Source organism: Xenopus tropicalis, chromosome 8, assembly GCF_000004195.4.
Source record: "Xenopus tropicalis strain Nigerian chromosome 8, UCB_Xtro_10.0, whole genome shotgun sequence".
In the NCBI taxonomy this organism is placed as follows: domain Eukaryota; kingdom Metazoa; phylum Chordata; class Amphibia; order Anura; family Pipidae; genus Xenopus; species Xenopus tropicalis.
This window is the reverse complement of record NC_030684.2, coordinates 29,816,347-29,835,320: the sequence shown is the minus strand read 5'-3', so window position 1 is coordinate 29,835,320 and position 18,974 is coordinate 29,816,347. Positions and strand designations below refer to the sequence as shown.

Below are 18,974 nucleotides of genomic sequence, written 5' to 3'. Positions count from 1 at the left end.
CAACCTAATTTATCTCAGTAAGGCGATTTTCTATTAACATAAAGATAAACAGATTCCAGTTGTTGTCGGAAACCACTGGTTTTGCCAAGAGACCTGCAGCAAAAAACCATAACAAGAGCAGTCCATTCAAAATAGGACATTTATGTTTGGATGTTTTAAGCACACACAAAAGGCAGACTTAGGTTGATGAAAAGGGTTTAATATTTTGCCAGGTTTTACCATTTCAGCTTTGTATTAGTGTTTTACATGGCCGATGATTAGAGACATTGAACACATTTCTAGTAGGATCCGAAACAAAAGACAATTCTAAAACACATAATATAAGTCAGTCCATTGCAATATCCATATTACACATTTATCTTTCTATCGTTTCACTGTCAGAGGCCAGCAGGCTATGATGAATTCTACTAAGTGTTAATTATTGTGAACCGAGGGATACAATAGCAGGTGACACTTGAATCTTTGCAAAGGGCCTTTTTTAATGAAGGATTGGGAAAGAAGAAAAAAGAAAAAGAAAGAAAGAAGACTGTTCTTTTCCAACAAAAAATGCAAGAAATGTGCAGGCAGTAAGATGTATATTTTGCACAATAGAAGAAAATGATGCTTTTCACAGGTCCCTGACCCCAAAAGTGACCCACAAAGACTTGGTACATCTCTCAGGCGCAGCACCCTGAAAACACCCAACAAATGTGAGAGATTCTATTCATTTCATTAAAAGCCGACATGAAACAGACGAGAAGCCGCATTTTAAAGAAAACGTGAAATAGGTTTTTTAAAATAGATCAGAGACCCAGAAAAGCCATGCAAAGCTTGGGAGAAATCCAGCAAGGGCACCAAGGAAACCAGAGTGTAAGAAAACTCTCACAATGCTCCCGTGTCAGAGATATATTCTTCACCTATGTATCAGAAGGAAGGATCTGAATACCGTGTCATGGCTGTTTAATTTCTGCTGATCCCTTTGACAGATTATATAACAATATGAGCCAGACTTTTCTTGTGAAACATAAAGAAAATATCTGTGGGTTAAAAATGTATGAACGTTATCGGTATAAACTGTACATTCATCATTGTCTACTACAGATAAATGTTTCATTTCATCTGGATCAGTTTCTGGACAGATATCCCAACTGAAACAGACTCCTCACTTAGGCATGATACATGACTACAGGTATAGGATCCCTTATCCAGAAACCCGTTATCCAGAAAGTTCCGAATTACGGAAAGCCCATCTCCCATAGACTCCATTATAAGCAAATAATTGTAATTTTTAAAAATGATTTCCTTTTTCTCTGTAATAATAAAACAGATCCTTGTACATGATCCCAACGATATAATTAATCCTTATTGGGGGCAAACTAATCCTATTGGGTTTAAATGATGTTTGAATGATTTTATAGTAGACTTAAGGTATGGAGATCCAAATTATGGAAAGATTCCTTATCCGGAAAGCCCCAGGTCCCGAGCATTCTGGATAACAGGTCCTATACCTGTACTTGTTTTCCTGTCAGGCTTTCATTCTGAGCCACCATTATAACAATGTTGTTTTTATTTAGAAGAATGAAATAAGTAAAAGAACTGAGAAAAATTCCTTGGATTTGTGTTTCTCTTTAGCTTTTCCCATAATGTATTCCCACCTAGTAGGGAATTGGTCAGCTTATCTTTTAGTGTAAGAGCGTTGCTTCGGGTACACACATTATTGTGTGAGGTGATACAGATCCGAAGTAATCATGAACGACTCCATGCATTATTGTGTTGGGCTCAGCAGTAGATCATTAGAAAGAATATAATCGCAAGTGAGGTAATTTTGCTGGTTCATAGCCCATGGATATAAACTAGTAGTTATGTCAGTTTTTTGCAAAAAATGGAATTACGGCAATTGCTCCGTCGCTCCAGATCGTGTGGCTTTGCCTCTGTCATCAATAAATAACTAGTTCTGAAATTTGAATCTATGCTAATAACTTTTATCTCTTTCCTACGCCATAATGGCTACTTTGCTGCATTTCCGCAGAAAACTCCAGTGCCTGCTTTGGCAGTGGAGCCAGCAGGGATAACAAGCATTTTAAGTGAAGTGCTAGAAGCCTGAAACATGTAAATTTAAAGGAAGCTTGTTCCCCTGTGGATGATTTAAATGTTAAGTACATCCCTGAGTTGCAGATACACAAAATGGAATCTGAAAACTATTATCTCTGGTCGAAATGAACCTTCAATTTACTTACTGCACAGGAAGGGCAGATTCACTTCATTTACACTGCCAGCAGGTTACCCTCTCTCTTTATAATAGGCTTCGCGTGTGTAATTAACACATAAAGGCGGCTGCTGCCAGCTTTCCTTCAGGTGCATGCTGCTAGGAGTTTTCTGGACAACGGTGTGGGCTGCAATAGCTTTTTACGTGGGGTTTCAAGATTAGCAATTTATTGAATATCTGACAAAGACACGTTAAAAGGGGCACAGGACGGGCCCTGCTGTTGAGAGCACAGGTGAGGACAAAGCAAACATGTGGGTCATGAGGCCTACAAAATAAAGAAATGGATAGTTGGGCCAGCATCAATAGACTCCCACAGACTGCATTTTATTTAGTGGATTTGGAGACTAAGCCTGCTCCACCAAGTCGCTGAAAAAGTATGATTCTGAACCTGCAATTACCAAGATGAACCTAATTGTGTTTTTTAAAAAAAACAAACAAACTGATTGTCTTTTCCAGGGCTTGAACTTAAATTAGGCTTGTAATCGCACACAGTAATTGTCTATTTAACACCAATTTATTTACTATATAATATGCTGGTAGGACGGTGTGCTTATTTTCGCTTGGTTGTGTGGAAAATATTATGAGGCAGCAGGAAGGAGGGGGGGGGGTTGTAAATGAAGATGTTGGATCAGAGCCATTAGCAAAATGGGTGTGAGATCCCCTGCTGTAGCTGGACAAGGGTTAAATCCCCAGCTATTACACAATGTGCATCCTGATTAAAATGTGGGCTGCATGGCAATGATTCTTAAACATTTCCGGTAATCTCATGTGTGTTTATTACTGTTATACTTCACACTAGAGTCCGGCATCAGGTCAGGTATCTCTAGAACACCTGTAAAGTGGTTGGTTTTTGGAAAGAAAGTCACCAATAGCCTGAACATGCAGGCAGTCTACGGGTACAATGCTTGGGTACCTAGCTAAAGTGCTCATGTGTTTCCTTCCTTTGACCTTCAACTCTAATGTAATTTTTCCCCTTACCTAGGTAATCCGCTTCTGGATCATCGTCACTACTACTCTATGGCGACATCACTTCCAGTTTCACAGGTCCCAGGTTGGAGGGTAATTTAACCCACTGTGGGTACGGTCGGGGGCATTGTGGCGTGTTGGGTGCAGGTCGGGGTGCAGGTCTGAGTTGGTCAAAGGTCTCCACAACCAGACCTGAATGGTCTCTACTTCACACTCAGAATAACAAAAACTAAAAAGCACTAGTGACCCAGGGCTGAAGAAGTAGTCAGAGGTTTCTTGATTTCTCTGTCATACATACACCAGCTTGCATGTTGCAAATCATTTTGACAAAATTGTAAAATTGCATCATTAAGGCTAAATTTGGCCTCAATCGAATTGTCTAGATTATCCAGTTCAGTAGCTTTTTAACCAAACTGGCAAAACATCAGGACCTGTGGGTTCCAGTTGATCTGTTTTTATTGTTCAAGCTTACAAGAGTTGATCACACATAAAATGGAAATCTGGTAGGCCAATAAACACAATCCACATGAATATGGTTATTGACTAACCTTAACCAATATTGGCCCAGGATAAAGTGATTATCTAGCTTAGTGGGCCTAACTGTCAGTACAATCTGGCCATTTGTATTAGTGCACCCAAAAGGATAAATGGTCACATCCCCCATTTATAAGTCTATGTGTAAAACTGTAATGAAAGTAGCCTTAATTAACATTCTGATCAAACAAAATAGCCCATTAAAATCCAAATTTTTCACGATTCCTTAAATTACAAGATTGACAATATAAAAAAACAAGCTATTTATAAATATTATGGTATTATATACTATTATAACGGTGTGGTTTCTAAGAGAGGCTGCTTCTCATGGGCAGTAGGCTAACACTTCCTTGCTTAATGCTCCCTTGCACCCCACCTTACACGTTGCCTTCAGTGTTTCTAGATGCAATGCTTTTTGGGGGCAATACACATATGCAAGTCGCAGACTTGCCGGGTAGTGACACATCTTCAAATACCCAGTTCATGGGTAAAGCATTGGTAGTACATGCTACAGCTTAGGTTTGGAGAAGAAGATCCGTACCAAAAACACCAAGAACCAAACGCCAGTTTACACTAAGGGCTGTACTATAAGTGTGATAGGCCCACTGGCTAAGGGAAGTGGCAGAGTAACCACATGCTCCAAAGCTAACAAATTCTGCCCATAACATTTATGCCAAACACGTTCAGTATTACCACTATTCAGTATTACCAGCAGAGGCACTTATCAAATAATTCATCAGTGGCTTCCTACCCCAAGATGGCCGGATTAGGTAAGGTGCACGATTCCAAGCAGACTTGGACTGCAGGTTACACATGGGCCGATGCTGATCAGTTTAGCTGACAAATGGCTGAACTTATCTGGATGTGTCTACTCAGCTTTAGGCTTTCCAAAAAGTGTTATAGAAACACACACAAAAATAAATACAATATATTCAAATATATACTTACAAATGTGGGTTTTACCTTTTTAATTCTAGCATTTGTGCATTTCCATTTTTCAGCTCCCATAAATAATTCCCTAGACTCTAAGATTTGCAGCGTTACAGAATGGAATTAAACTGAACTTTAACTGGAATTGTTACCATTTGATTTACATAATATGTAAATATATAAGTAATAAAAATATATATTTTTAGTGACCTAAAAAGTTAAAAGCAAATTTGTGCTTGTGAATCTTTGTGTGCCAGTCTCTTGGGGTAAGCACATACAAGGTTTGCATGCTGTTTGGGGGTACTTACCCCATGAGATTGGCAGCTGTAATCCAGATGTATTAGATGCCTTTATCCTTTTGTTGAAAAGAACCCAAAGAGCATGATGCTTTCTACCACTATACTGATCTACATGCAGTGCTGGACTGGGGTGCCAGGGGCCCACCAGGAAACCTTAGACTGTGGGCCCAGTCTCCAAAAATTTTTCCTTCTCTCTTCACTCGCATTATTTATTCTCTTAATCACTTCCCCATACATATTATTACCATATATATACTCGAGTATAAGCCTAGTTTTTCATCACCCAAAATGTGCTGAAAAAGTCACCCTCAGCTTATACTCGAGTCGGGTGCCATGGGTCCCTCTAGACTAGCATCCTCTCTCCTTTGTGTGCAAATTAGGCCACCTGCAACCAGACCCTCCAGTGCCCTGGCCTAGGCTCCCAATAGCAATACTTATTTCCCTTACATCTCCTCCGGGACTGGGCAATGAGCAATGAGTGTGGGGTAGTACTCATATTGTTTTTGTTGACCCTCTTCTCCGCTTACAGAGCTAGTTTACTGTTTTTCTTTGAAATAAATATTTAAAACCATATACCCCACTGATGCCTCAATTAATGTAATTTTATAGGTATTTATTTTGACTATTAAAACTTAGCAGGAGCTGCTGCATTTCCCACCCTAGGCTTATACTCGAGTCAATAAGTTTTTCCAGTTTTCTTAGGTAAAAGTAGGTACCTCGGCTTATATTCGGATCGGCTTATGCTCGAGTATATACGGTATTTATTCTTCCTACTATTTATTTTCTTTGTTCTCATATAGGATTGAGGAATGACCATGGTAAAAGCATACAAGGAAAGTGGCTGTGTGAGCAGGAGGGCCCACTGACACCTGGGCCCACACAGAGTTTTCCTGGTATCCTGGTGGGTCAGTCCGACACTGTCTGCATGGGTCTAAACTTTGCATAACAGTGATTCCTGGGTAATAAACTAGCGCAAAAATGCCTAGTCTTTAATAATGAGCCCCAGTATTGTACAATCTCTGCTGCGTTAATGAGCCTAGAGATAAGAATTATGTCAAGTCTAATCAGGTGACAAAATATGAGAGCGAATAAAGCAGGGTTGTGACAAAAAATTAACCCAGTTTTCCTTATTAGTAGAACTGGTTTTAGCTGGCACTTAAAATCCAGCGCTATCCAGAGGTAAGAAGAATGTTAAACAGTTCAATGTACAATTGTAATGGGGCCAGGAGCTTTCCCTCTGCTTACCAGCCAATTTTAAATCCAGTAGTTTTATGTTTATATTTTGGCTTAACAAAAAAACTCAATGATTTATGCTAAAATGATATACATTATACAAACAACTGTTATGACATCAAGTAAGCAGCACAACATGGTGACAGTGAAGAGTCTTGTCGGGTATGAAACCTTGAATATGTGTATTAGGAATGCATTAAAAGCATCATCTTTCAATTTTGCTGAATAGTGAACCTTGTAAATGTCACCTGAATTTAGGGGTATAGATTTAGTTTGGCTAAACAATGTTATTTATTTCACATTAAAGTGTTTTAGTAGACTTAAGGAATGATGATAAAAGAAAACCCCCAGGTCCCCAGCATTCCACAAAACCGATCTCATAGCTGTACAGGAAAGATCAGTGACACTATCAGAGGAAGCCTCCAGTATGTCAGTTCATCAAATTTCTTCTCTGCTACAACATTCTAAACATTAAATGAAAAGATTGTGGAAGTGGAAACGTCTAGATGCATTAACTGTTTATTCAAAAAGTGGTAGACAACACCATCCCACAGAAAGGACCCACCAAGTGCTTTAGCATGTAGTGTGTAAAAATGTTATTTGGAACAGTTACTTTCCAGACTGTCTTTGGTACCAACATCAGTAACATACGTTGAAAAAAAAACACAAGTCCATCAAGTTCAACCTTTTATGTCGATATGAAAAACTGCCTAACTGCTAGGTGATCCAGAGGGAGGTAAAAAGAATCCATCTAAAGCCTCTCTAATTTGCCTCAAAGGGAAAATTTCTTCTTGACTCCAAGATGGCAATCAATGTGTAATGTTGCCTGTAATGGTATGGAGCAGGGGTGTCAAACTCAATTGTACAGGGGGCCAAAATTCAAAACACACTTTAGGTTGCGGGCCGAACAGGATAAACATTTATTGAACACACTAAAATTCAGTTGTCTTTGCTCTTATATCATTTTATCAGAGCTGGAGTGCCAGCAGCCATATTATTGCCCCGTGTACCTGTGCCAGCAGCCATATTATTGCCCCGTGTACCTGTGCCAGCAGCCATATTATTGCCCCGTGTACCTGTGCCAGCAGCCATATTATTGCCCCGTGTACCTGTGCCAGCAGCCATATTATTGCCCTGTGTACCTGTGCCAGCAGCCATATTGCCCTGTGTACCTATGCCAGCCAAAAAATCAAGCACCAGAACTCCGGTTTCTCCCGCCAGCTCTCTCTCTCTCTTGAATGACGACAAATGCTTGCGCTAACCCTGCGGATATAATTACATACCGGGCCGGATGTGGCCAGCGGGCCGCCAGTTTGACACATAAGGTATGGAGGAACAATAAGGGTTTGGAGCTGTTTTTCTTTGGGAAATCCACATCAGATAACAGACCTTCTCCAGCAGAATCCTGCATTGAAATTTATTTTTTAAAAGCACAACTAGATTTTTTTTATATTCAGTTCTGAAATTCCACAGGGGGGATCAGAATGGGATTTTTGCCTTACTCTGGCTCAACCAGCAGTTAGGCAGGTTTTACATAGCCACAGAAGGTTGAACTTGATGGGCATGTCTTTTTTCAACCTAACTTACTGCCACTTTATGGTAACAGTCTGGGGGAAGGCTTTTTCTTGCTTTTCCACAAAGCAAACTATGTATATGATCTGTTTTCCAAGATGAGCGTGGAAGTACTTCACTACCCTGCACAGCGCCCTTACCTCAACATAAATTAACACTTTGGGATTAACTGGAACAGTGACTCAGACACAGAACCATTATCAGTGTCATATCTCAATAATGCTCTTGTCTCTGAATGAAGGCAAATCCCAACAACAACGTGTTCCAATATGTTGTGGGAAGCCTTCCAAGAAGGGAAGAGGCTGTTATAGAATCAAAAGGAGGAACACATTTGTGAACCTTTGGCTGTGGAATGAGATCTTGGTATAAATGGTAGAATGTGGGATTGAAATGAAAAGAAGTGCCTTTTAACAAAAGAATAACTATGTTACCTTATGGTAAAATTAGGCTGCACAAGGATAACATTGTCATTGGTCTTCAGATAACATATACACAAACCTAATTTTTAAATACAAGGAAAAAAATGCCTTTCTGATTTTCAAGCAAACAGTTTTTATTTTTCTCATGCTGCATCATTAGTGTGAAAGTTAAAAGCACAAACAGAGCAGTGGGAGAACCTTCCACTGTTTTCCACATCCCCCACTGAGCAGCTTCCTTAGTAACTTAATTATAAAATGTGATGAGGCATCAGCTCAGATAGGACAGAGCGCAGTGCGGACTCTCTCGCTGGAGGATGGGGAGCTACAGGATCAAGAAATCCTGCCGTGTCTGTTTGGCTTACATGTCTTTAATCTGCTGTGTTGCTACTGCTTTATTCAGTAATTAAACTAATTAAAAGTCTATGTAATTTTAAAGAAATAGCACTGTAATTTGTCACCGGGGGTTCAAGCAACTTTGTCGGGAAGGCAAAATGACAGGGTTAAACAAATCATATAGCGGTAATTGATCTCAGCAAGTCATATGATGGAAATTTCCCCTCAGTATTGCAAACTATGAAGCAAATTTGTCCCCCCCGGAATGCAAACCCTAAGGTCGGAAAAGTTACTGCAATATGAACAGGAAAGCTATAACTTATTTTACAAGTTACAAGTCACCTATAGAGCTGCAAGGTTTGTTGTAATGAGTTTGTATCATAAAGAACCTTCAATCTCCAGAATTATCTAAGAGAGCAACCAGTGGCAAGCAACAAGCATTATTGTGGTTCACCTTTAAGTTAACTTTTAATATGTTAGAAAACGGTCTGTTCTAAGCAACTTTTCAATCGGTCTTCATTATTTATTTTTTGTAATTTTTCTAATTATTTGCCTTCTTCTGACTTCCTTCAGCTTTCAAATGAGGGGTCACTGACCCTGGCAGCCAAAAAAATATGTCTCTCTGAGGCTATCATTTTATTGCTATTCTTTTTATTACTTATCTTTATATTAAGGCCATCCTCTATTCATATCCCTCTTTTTTAAACAACTTCCTGGTTGCTAAGTTAATATAGACTCTAGCAACCAGATATGTGCTAAAATTCCAAATTGGAGAGTTGCTAAAGAAAAAGTGAAATTAATAAGAAACCACAAATAATTAAAACATGTAGACTAGTGTTCCCCAACCAGTGGCTTGTGAACAACATGTTGCTCCCCAACCCTTTGGATGTTGCTCCCAGTGGCCTCAGAGCAAGTGCTCATTTTTGAATTTCTGGTAAGGAGGCAAGTTTTGGTTCCATAAAAACCAAGTATAATGCCAAACAGAGCCTTCTGTAGGCTGCCAGTCCACATAGGGGCTATTATAGCTCTTATTGGCACCCCAGGAACCTTTTTCATACTTGTGTTGCTCCCTAACACTTTTTTAATTTGAATGTGGCTCACATGTATAACAGGTTGGGGATCCCTGATGTAGACTAACTGTATATTGTCTCAGAATAGCACTCTCTACATCAGTGATCCCCAACCAGTGGCCCATGAGCAACATGTTGCTCCCCAACCCCTTTGGATGTTGCTCCCAGTGGCCTCAAAGCAGGTGCTTATTTTTGAATTTCTGTTTAGGAGGCAATTTTTGGTTGCATAAAAACCCAGTGTAATTGCCAAACAGACCCTTCTGCAAGCTTCCAGTCAACATAGGGGCTATCAAATAGCCAATTATAGCTCTCATTGACACCCCCAGGAACATTTTTCATGCCTGTGTTGCTCTCCAAACCTTTTTCCATTTGAATGTGGCTTACGGGTATAAAAGGTTGGGGATCCCTGCTCTACATCATACTCATCAACTCAAAGGTGAACAACCCTGTTAATTATGTAAACCACTGTAACCAGTACATATATGTCTGATTCAGAACATACACTTCTTGTACAGCAGACTGAAACTTCTTAATTATGGAACTAAAATAATCAGAGGGGCACATAAAACTCACCAGCAGTAGTCCAGCAGGTGCGGAGGAAGAACTGGGATGTAAACATGTTGCCAGTACATTGGGAAGAGCATTGCGGAAGATCCATGAATGCAGGCAGTCAGCTGTAGGTATGAACACAACCTATTTAATAAAACAGAAAATAGGGCCCACACACAAATTGCAAATCCTGTATGCAGAATGTACTGTTTATGAATACCCCCCAGCCTAGTTTCACCAGTGGTTGCAAGAACTACAGATAACACTTTTATTTTAGGTAAAGCACATTTGACTAAAGCATTTTCCTTTTCTTCCACTCAGCTTTGAAACATTGGTACAGGTATGGGATCCCTTATCCGGAAACCCGTTATCCAGAAAGCTCTGAATTACGGAAAGCCCGTCTCCCATAGACTCCATATTAATCACATAATTCTGATTTGTAAAATTGGTTTCCTTTTTCTCTGTAATAATTAAACAGAACCTTGTAACTGATCCCAACTAAGATATAAATAATCCTTATTGGAGGCAAAAAAAATCCTATTGGGTTTAATGTTTTATTGATTTTTTAGTAGACTTAAAGTATGAAGAACTAAATAATTGTAAGACCCCTTATCTGGAAAACCCTTGGTCCTGAGCATTCTGGATAATGGGTCCTATACCTGTACCACATTGCTTAAAATGAATGAGTATCACTTTCCATTAAAAAAAACAACCCTGTTTTTATCCCCTGTAAATGTTCGTTTTCCCACATTTTTAGTCTCTTTTTTTTCCAGGCCCTTGGAAAACGCATTTTTTACTTTACTTGGCCTGCATGTTGGATTTTTGGAGTGCCTGCTCATTTTTTGTGAACTGTTTAAACTGCCCCTCTGGCTATAGGTTTGGGCCCTGGCACCCAAACCCAACACTTCTACTGGTGAGTTGATGCACAGTTTACATCTATGGGTTATTTTCTTTTCGGGCTGTGAAGATTCCACTGGAGTATTCAGTATTATAATATATTAAAAATAGAAAGTCTTGACAAACATTTTGACAATTTATATTATAGCAAACATGTGTAAAGGGAAATAAAGAAATGGAGTCGGGCTGGGCTGGGTGCTGATAAAGCTGCATTTGTACATATAACAGTAAAGCAGCTTATTGCTTATACCCTTTATATACACTTCAGACTCAGCATTTGGGTTTGTGCTGCTCACCAGCAGACTTACATCAGCTGCCAGTCACCCTCCTGCAATTTACACACGCAGATACAAATCCTACTGCAATAGCCACATACAGGTGTAACTGAGTGTATAACAGAGACTTCCTCCATACCAGTGACACATCAATTGCAGCAATATTATAGACCTCTACACAAGCAACTGTGTGTACAGGCACATAGATTCCAGTATGTTGGATTCACAGACACTTCTCTAGGTCTCTCAGTCAGAGCTCCCCTGTAGACTGACCAGCCAAGTTAAGCAGATTCCCATTCATGGTAGTTCCCCTTTAATTTAGAAATTTGATTTGTGTGACCTCATTTTCCACATGTGTTGCTTGTCATGCTTCCTTGGATCTGTGCTAGATCAGTGAAACAACAAATTAAGCAGTAAGTTTATGTGTGTTTATTTAGAAGAAGCTGGGACTCTGCGTCCTTGGGAAGCTTCCAGTGAAAAGGTCTTGCCTTCTGCTAAGCACAGATAATGCCATTTGTTGTTACTGGGGCACATGCTACCAGCACTGGCAATCCACCACCAGATTGCCGTTTCTTGTATAAAAATTCTGGCCATGGTTCTCTCGTGTGTGGCCTTTTCAGCATGACATGGGAATCTGTCACCAGGTCAATGCCCAACTGTACTTATAGGGACAAGTTCAAAAAATATCATCATTCTAAACGAAGACCCACAAGACATTTCCTGTGATAAGTGTAAATGTTATACATGATTATAAACATACGCTTGAAGACACAATACAGAAAACACACAGAACAGAACTGATACATTTAGGGCAGATTTAATAAAACTCTTCTCATTTTTTTCTTTTATAAATTCGAATAAACCCATTTCCAAAAATGTGTGGCATTTACTAAAAAGTCTTAGCTGGAAAAGTACGTGCAGAAAAAGTTGCATAAAAATCAATGTTTTCTAATTGTTGCAACGAAACCTCTACTTTTTTGAATTGTTGCACAAAAATCCGAAGACCTGTAAAGTTTCAAAGCAAAGAAGGATTCTTCAGGGAAGGGAAGGAACATCTGCCATTGACTTCTTTGTGATCTCGACACGTTTTAGCTGGCGAATTGTCGGATTCAGATGTTTAGCAGTTTTGGGGTGGGGGCTCATGAGTCTTGTCTATAGTGTACCTAGCACCCACACTTTTGTTCACACCAATTTTGCACGTCATAACCCATAAGAGTCAGAATGTGCCTTCAACTTTATTAATGAGCCCTTATATCTTTGGGATAACCATAAGGTTTGCTGTTAAATGGTTATGCACTGCATAACTAGCCTTGAGTGACAAAGCATTACTTAACCCATCTAGCCCCTCCACTTCCCAGTGTGCTCTATCAGCTTAAACCACAGTTAACCTTCACCTTACCCATATTCATAATACTTTTGCCAGCCTTTATCTGGCTGCACATAATTCTTTACAAGTAGATTTACCGCCTCTCCAATCTGACTGCCCAACAAATGGGAGAATACAATTTACTAAATTACTAGTCTCCTAATAATCTGTCATTAGTTAATTTAAAGCCCTAAAACACTATTACTTTTGCATTCAGCCAGATGACACATTGTTTAGTGTTTAAGACACAACATTCAAAACATTATGAATGGATTCTGCCAGAAGTTGTCTGTGTGAGACAACTTGAAAGGCATTAATTACCTCGTTGAATGGAGGTTAGATTCCTCTGTAGGCGGAAGCACCAGAAAATACACAGTATGTGACATTGCCACATTAAATGCAAAAAGCAGAATAGTGATAATGGCAAACCATGAAAGCCTTCTACAAACTGGAAGGCATAACAGGCCCCTGTGGATGGTTAAAAACAGACGAACTGACAAGGGCTTAGTGGTACATAAAGGAAGCTGCAAGATGACATGCCATGCAATAATCTTATACAGAACAAACAATAGATTATATGAACTGCAGCTCTGGTAATTATTGCCAAAATATAGCCATGCTTATTTATGACAAACAAACAGCTGCCTTATTTTTGCAGTGTAGGAAATTTTGATGATCTTTAAAGATTTAAAAGGGGACATATAGCTGAAAATCATCCTCATCATGTAGGCAATGATGCCTGATTTACATTTGGTCTTCCCATAGCCCCCCCAATTAACACAGCCTCTTCTGATTATCCTGTGGAAGCAACCAGTAGAAATGAATTAGCTGGCTGGAACCAGTAAGGTTTTTGGTAAAATGTTCAATTTAGAAGCATGTTCCTTTTATTTTTAAAGGTGTAAAATGCAATGGTGAATACTTGATGTTACATGGTTTGCTACTATTAAAATCAGCAGGGTTTATCCCGCTAAAACAAATCCTGTTGTGCCGGTATTTTGTAACGTTTCGGGGCACGCCCCTTCGTCAGACATGTCTGACGAAGGGGCGTGCCCCGAAACGTTACATGGTTTGCTACTATTAAAATCAGCAGGGTTTATCCCGCTAAAACAAATCCTGTTGTGCCGGTATTTTGTGCTATTTTGGATCATGGTGGAGAGTGCCGACGTCTCTAAAAGTACTGTGCACCAGGTGGAACAGAGTGGAAAGGCCTGGGTGTGCTGGTGAGTGTGGATTGGAATACTTGATGTTGACACTAAAGGGGTCATTTACAGATCCCCAGGATGCAAGTTCTAGAGCGCTAAGGGACTGTAAGGTGGAGTGAATCTGTGAAGTGTGAGGAGACGATGTTGAGTCCCATTCTTACGGCAAGGCCCCACTGTCCCTCCTGCTTCTCCCTACCTTGCACAGGCCCCACTGTCCCTCCTGCTTCTCCCTACCTTGCACAGGGCCCCACTGTCCCTCCTGCTGCTCCCTACCTTGCACAGGGCCCCACTGTCCCTCCTGCTGCTCCCTACCTTGCACAGGGCCCCACTGTCCCTCCTGCTGCTCCCTACCTTGCACAGGGCCCCAATGTCCCTCCTGCTGCTCCCTACCTTGCACAGGGCCCCAATGTCCCTCCTGCTGCTCCCTACCTTGCACAGGGCCCATGCTTTCTGATGACACTATTGGGGTTATTTACAGATCCTCATTTAACAGGAACTTATTCCCCAAGAAAAGCTGCAGAAAATAGCGTCAGTAATTACTACATGGCAGCTCTGAAACCATTGCAATTAGCATCAGAATTTAATAATCAGTCCTGTAGTATTAGCTTATATGAAAGACAAACCTCACTTTCTGCTTGATAATTTGCAGCAACCCGTAAGCTTAGCTTTCCAACAGCTGCCCTGACCGTCACTGACACTTCTACAAGATGGAGTTCTCCTGTGCACAAATTTGAAAGCCTAGACCATTGCTGCTGAAGAGATGCTGAACTTACAGGCTGGTGCAATAAGTTCAGTATATAAAATACGGCATTTTTAGCCACATTTTAGGGATTAGTTCTTCTTTAAAGCTTTCTGTGGACCAGTTAATTGGCAAAATGACAATCAACGCCGTAATTAGAAATCCGGCGTTGATCAAAAAGAAATGGTAAGTTCTAAATGTAATAAACACCAGCAAATATGCATGAAGGTAAAAAGAAAACCTGGTATTCTGTTCTGCTAAGACAAGTGCATTTGGATTAAAAAAACAGGAGTTATCAGCCAGAGGAGAATCTCAGAAAATGACTGTTAAGTTCACATTTTATGACCTGACAATGAGGTTAGAAGGACACGAATGTAGGCTGTAACTGTGGTCGCCTTCTTTAGAGCACAAGGCCGAAAGACTTACAAATGAGCATTTTACAGAAAAGTGGAAGAAAAGATCAAAGAGATGCAAAAAGAGCCTTCTCATGCCCTGCTCTGGCTGATACAAATGCAGATTTCCCCAGTTTATTTCATCTGATTTAGTTTAACAGAACAATAGAGGCAAGAGAGACATCTCATTCATTTCTAAATATAAAGGCGATACAGCAGATAAATATCTTCTTCTGCAAGGCCTTCGCCAGTTTTGATATTCCGAGCCCTAAGAAGTAATGAAGTAATAAGAGAGTCGTGGCCCCCAAGACTAAATCCTCAAGCAATAAGGATATGTCTGCAATACCCAGATCTAGGATTTAATATGATTTATATAAACTGTATCTTATTTGTTTAAATTTTACATTTTCTTATTTGTTTAAAACCTAATATGTTGATTTATACTTAAAGCAACATCGTCCACTTACAAATGTGCATTTGTACTAATATGTGGCTAAAAGAGCTGACATAGGAGACGCATGCGCGTGATGCCTTGGGAGGAGGGGTGGGGGCAGGGTCAACGTAGGACGCCAGCCTATGGGCACCCTAAGGTGAAAACCTAAAATCCTATATATATTTTGCAACACGCCCCAGCATGCATCCCCCACAGCTCTTTTAATAAATGGACTCTATTCTCATTCTTCTTATATGGACAAATAAACCCCCTAGAGTAAATAAGCTGACAGCAATGGCTCTGCGAGAAAAAAGGTTGATTGGTACACCCCCCCCACCTTAGATTCTATTATGTGTGCCATTTGTCAGAACCCACAGATGGCCACTAAGCTATTTAAAAAAGTGGCCCCACAGCCCTCTCCTCACTCTCCCCTACGGAGAAACTCCTACTATCACCACCTGTTACTCGTACTAGACATTACTGGAGAAGACTGGGGGTTCAACACCTATCAGATTGATAATGTATTTCCAACCCTGGCCCATGTTAAATACTAAATGGGAATTCTTGTAGGTACCAAATGAGTTTTGAATGTAAAGAACCACCACCCTTCCATAACCTGTTGTGCTTTTCAGATGGCAGCAGATATTTGCCTAACGCAACATCCAACAGGCTGATGGAACCAGATCTTTGCCAGAACAGCAGCACTTTGAAACAGATTGTTTCATAAGATGGGAGCTTAATGCCACTTAGGTGCCATAAAGCATCTAATAGATAAAAGATTTCCAGACCCTAAAAGTGCACCGTCTTTAAAATGGTAGGACGTCAATAATAATAACAGAAAGGAGAAAATGCAGAGCTTTATTCTGTTTAAAGTTCAATGCTGCGCATTTGAAGATTCTGCAGTCAATAAGATTGTGAGTTTCCATCTCCGAGAAAAGAGTGATTTCTTGTTCTATGAGCTGTTAATGTGTATTGACTTTTTCTTTTTAGATAGCAGACAAAAGGATGATTAAATAAGTAAAACATGCTTTTCTGATATAAAGCACTAAATACTCACCAAGGATTAATGTGGGAAAGCGGCTCCCTCTATTTCTTTAGCTTTATTTGGCTCCTAGTGGTCTCAGTCAGGAAATACTATAAAATATAGGCATAGAGCAAAGCCATACGGGTGCCTTTCTAGTAAGCCCCTCCCATTTCTAAACACTTCTCCTACAGTTTTAGGGGTACAACACCCAAACTCCACACTTCTTCACCCTATAGCGGAGCAGGTTGCAGGTGCTTTTCTAAGTGATCCCGCACCCCGTCTTTTTGTGACACCGCTCTGAACCCCCCCAATTTTCCCATTGACTTTGAACTGCTGCCACATGGGGGTCAACCAGAGTATTTGTTGGATGACCCAAAAAGGGAGGGGCAAACAACAGCCAATTAAATTTCACTGACTTTAATGGGGAGATTTAACTTCCGCCAATGTTCAAGCTGTGAAGCCACACTCCTCCACCTAATTGAATCACTTAAACAAAAATATGATATTTGTTGGGTGAAAAAAGTGGGCAGAGCTATGAACAGCCAATCAGATTTCACCCATTAATGTTCAATGGGGGAATTTAAATTGCTGCATTTCTTACAGAACTAACGCCATGGTACCCAAACTCTTCAGGGTGGACTGCAGTTCAAGAGTAGTATAAGTGAACGGAGCCACCAACATCCAATTAGATTATACATAGTGAATTATTGGTTTAAATTTAAAATGCTGCCATTCCCATACTATTTACGCCAGGGTCCTAAAACTTTTTCAGATTTTTACTGGGTAACAATAATTTAAGATTTTTTTAAAAGTGGGTGGAGCCACCAATCCAACAGCCAATCAGATTTTAATGGACAAAATGTCCCCAAACTTTTCACAGCTGGTCACTGGGAGACTAAAGATAAAGTTTAGAAAAAGTGGGCCATTCTGACACTATTAAACCCAGAGCCCCCAAACTTTGTACAGCGTTTTTTACTATACGATAGTGGCTAAAAAAAAGAAGTAAAAAAAAAGTGGGTGGAGCTAACAACCAATCAGATTTAAAACCAACATAAAGTTTATTCTCAAACCTCCCTTTCTAGTTATACCATGTAGCTTTTGCTACATGATAGATGGTTTCTTTTCATCACTGATGATGACTAGAGTTATAACGGTAGCTGGACCAAAACCATACATTAGAATACTAAAAACCCACAATAACTAATTTACTATTATTTTTCTTGCAATGGGCATAGTATTGAACAGAGTAGCATGATGTCCCTTCTTATTATATAGTTATCACACCCCAAAGCTCTCTTGGCAATGTTAGTCATTTGTGACCCTCTAAGAGTTGAACAGATTAGGAGTAAATTCACGTGATGAGCAGTAGAAAATTCTAATGTCTAGGCAAAAAAAAATCATGTCCAGGCAGGAAGCAAATGGGGGAAAGAAACAATAACCTCCCCCCAAAGTTTGCTCATAGAAAACAACACATTTTTTGTGTAGCACACAATTTGGTGTGTGCCCTATAACACTATGCTAAGTTGTCACATTGCACACAAAACTGGAACTACTTAATATTTGGGGAAAAAACTGAATGGGAAAAATTTAAATGGCTTTATATTAATGATATATGATAAATGTTTAGTTGACATAGACATAGAAACAATTCTGTTAAAATATCATAAAACAGTGCTTCGTTATGTGCTTCTGAGCAGGGTTTCCAATTAAGAATAGAGTCAACAATAAGCTTGCCAATAAATGGCAACATAAGTCCACATCATCCGAATTCTACAAGATCTTTAATTATCTACCCTTTAGCAAAACAGACAGTAAAAGACAAAATCATCTAACCCTTTAGCAAATATTCAGAAAAAGACCTTACAGGTGTACGAGAAGTAAATAAATCTAAATAAATTGACTTTCCTTGGGCTTTTAAACACACAAAGGCCTAAGAACATTTTAGGTGGGGACATAAGTGTTGCATATAAAAAAACAATAATCGAATACAAATGGGTCCAAAATCAATAACGCACTCAGCAATATTTAGTTCATTGATGCATGGGGTAGGTTTTTTCCCCCTCGGAAAAGGGGGGGGGGGATACATTTTTATCATATTTGAATAATCATCATCTTTAATTTATATAGTGCCAGCAAATTACACAATGCTTTACATTAACTATTCAAACAACAGATTGGATTTCTAAGTCAAAAATGGCAATATCGGTTGGTCAGAGAACATTTATGTATAATTTAAAGGAATACTGTCGTGGGAACGCATGTTTTTTATTTTTAAATGCATCAGTAAATAAAGCTTTTCCAGCAGAGTTCTTCATCAAAATCGTTTTTTCAAAAATGCAAACAGGTTTTTTGTATATTTAATTTTGAGATTTCTCATAGGGCTAGCCATATTCTTCATTTCCCAGGGTGCCACAGCCATGTGACCTGTGCTCTGGTAAACTTCAGTCCCACTTTACTGCTGAGCTGCAAGTTGGAGTGATATCCCCTCCGTCCCAG

At 39.7% G+C, this 18,974-nt stretch overlaps 1 protein-coding gene across 4 annotated transcripts in view; it reads right to left on the bottom strand.

Annotated features, from left to right (window-relative positions):
• The window catches only part of dennd1a (DENN domain containing 1A), a 414,134-nt gene that overhangs the window by 199,392 nt on the left and 195,768 nt on the right, over nt 1–18,974 (bottom strand). For all 4 annotated transcript variants that reach the window (XM_031890875.1, XM_031890876.1, XM_012953023.3 and 1 more), the window contains exon 10: nt 10,175–10,275. In XM_031890875.1, the coding sequence (XP_031746735.1) occupies nt 10,175–10,275 (101 nt within the window). The remainder of the gene's footprint in view (nt 1–10,174; nt 10,276–18,974) is intronic.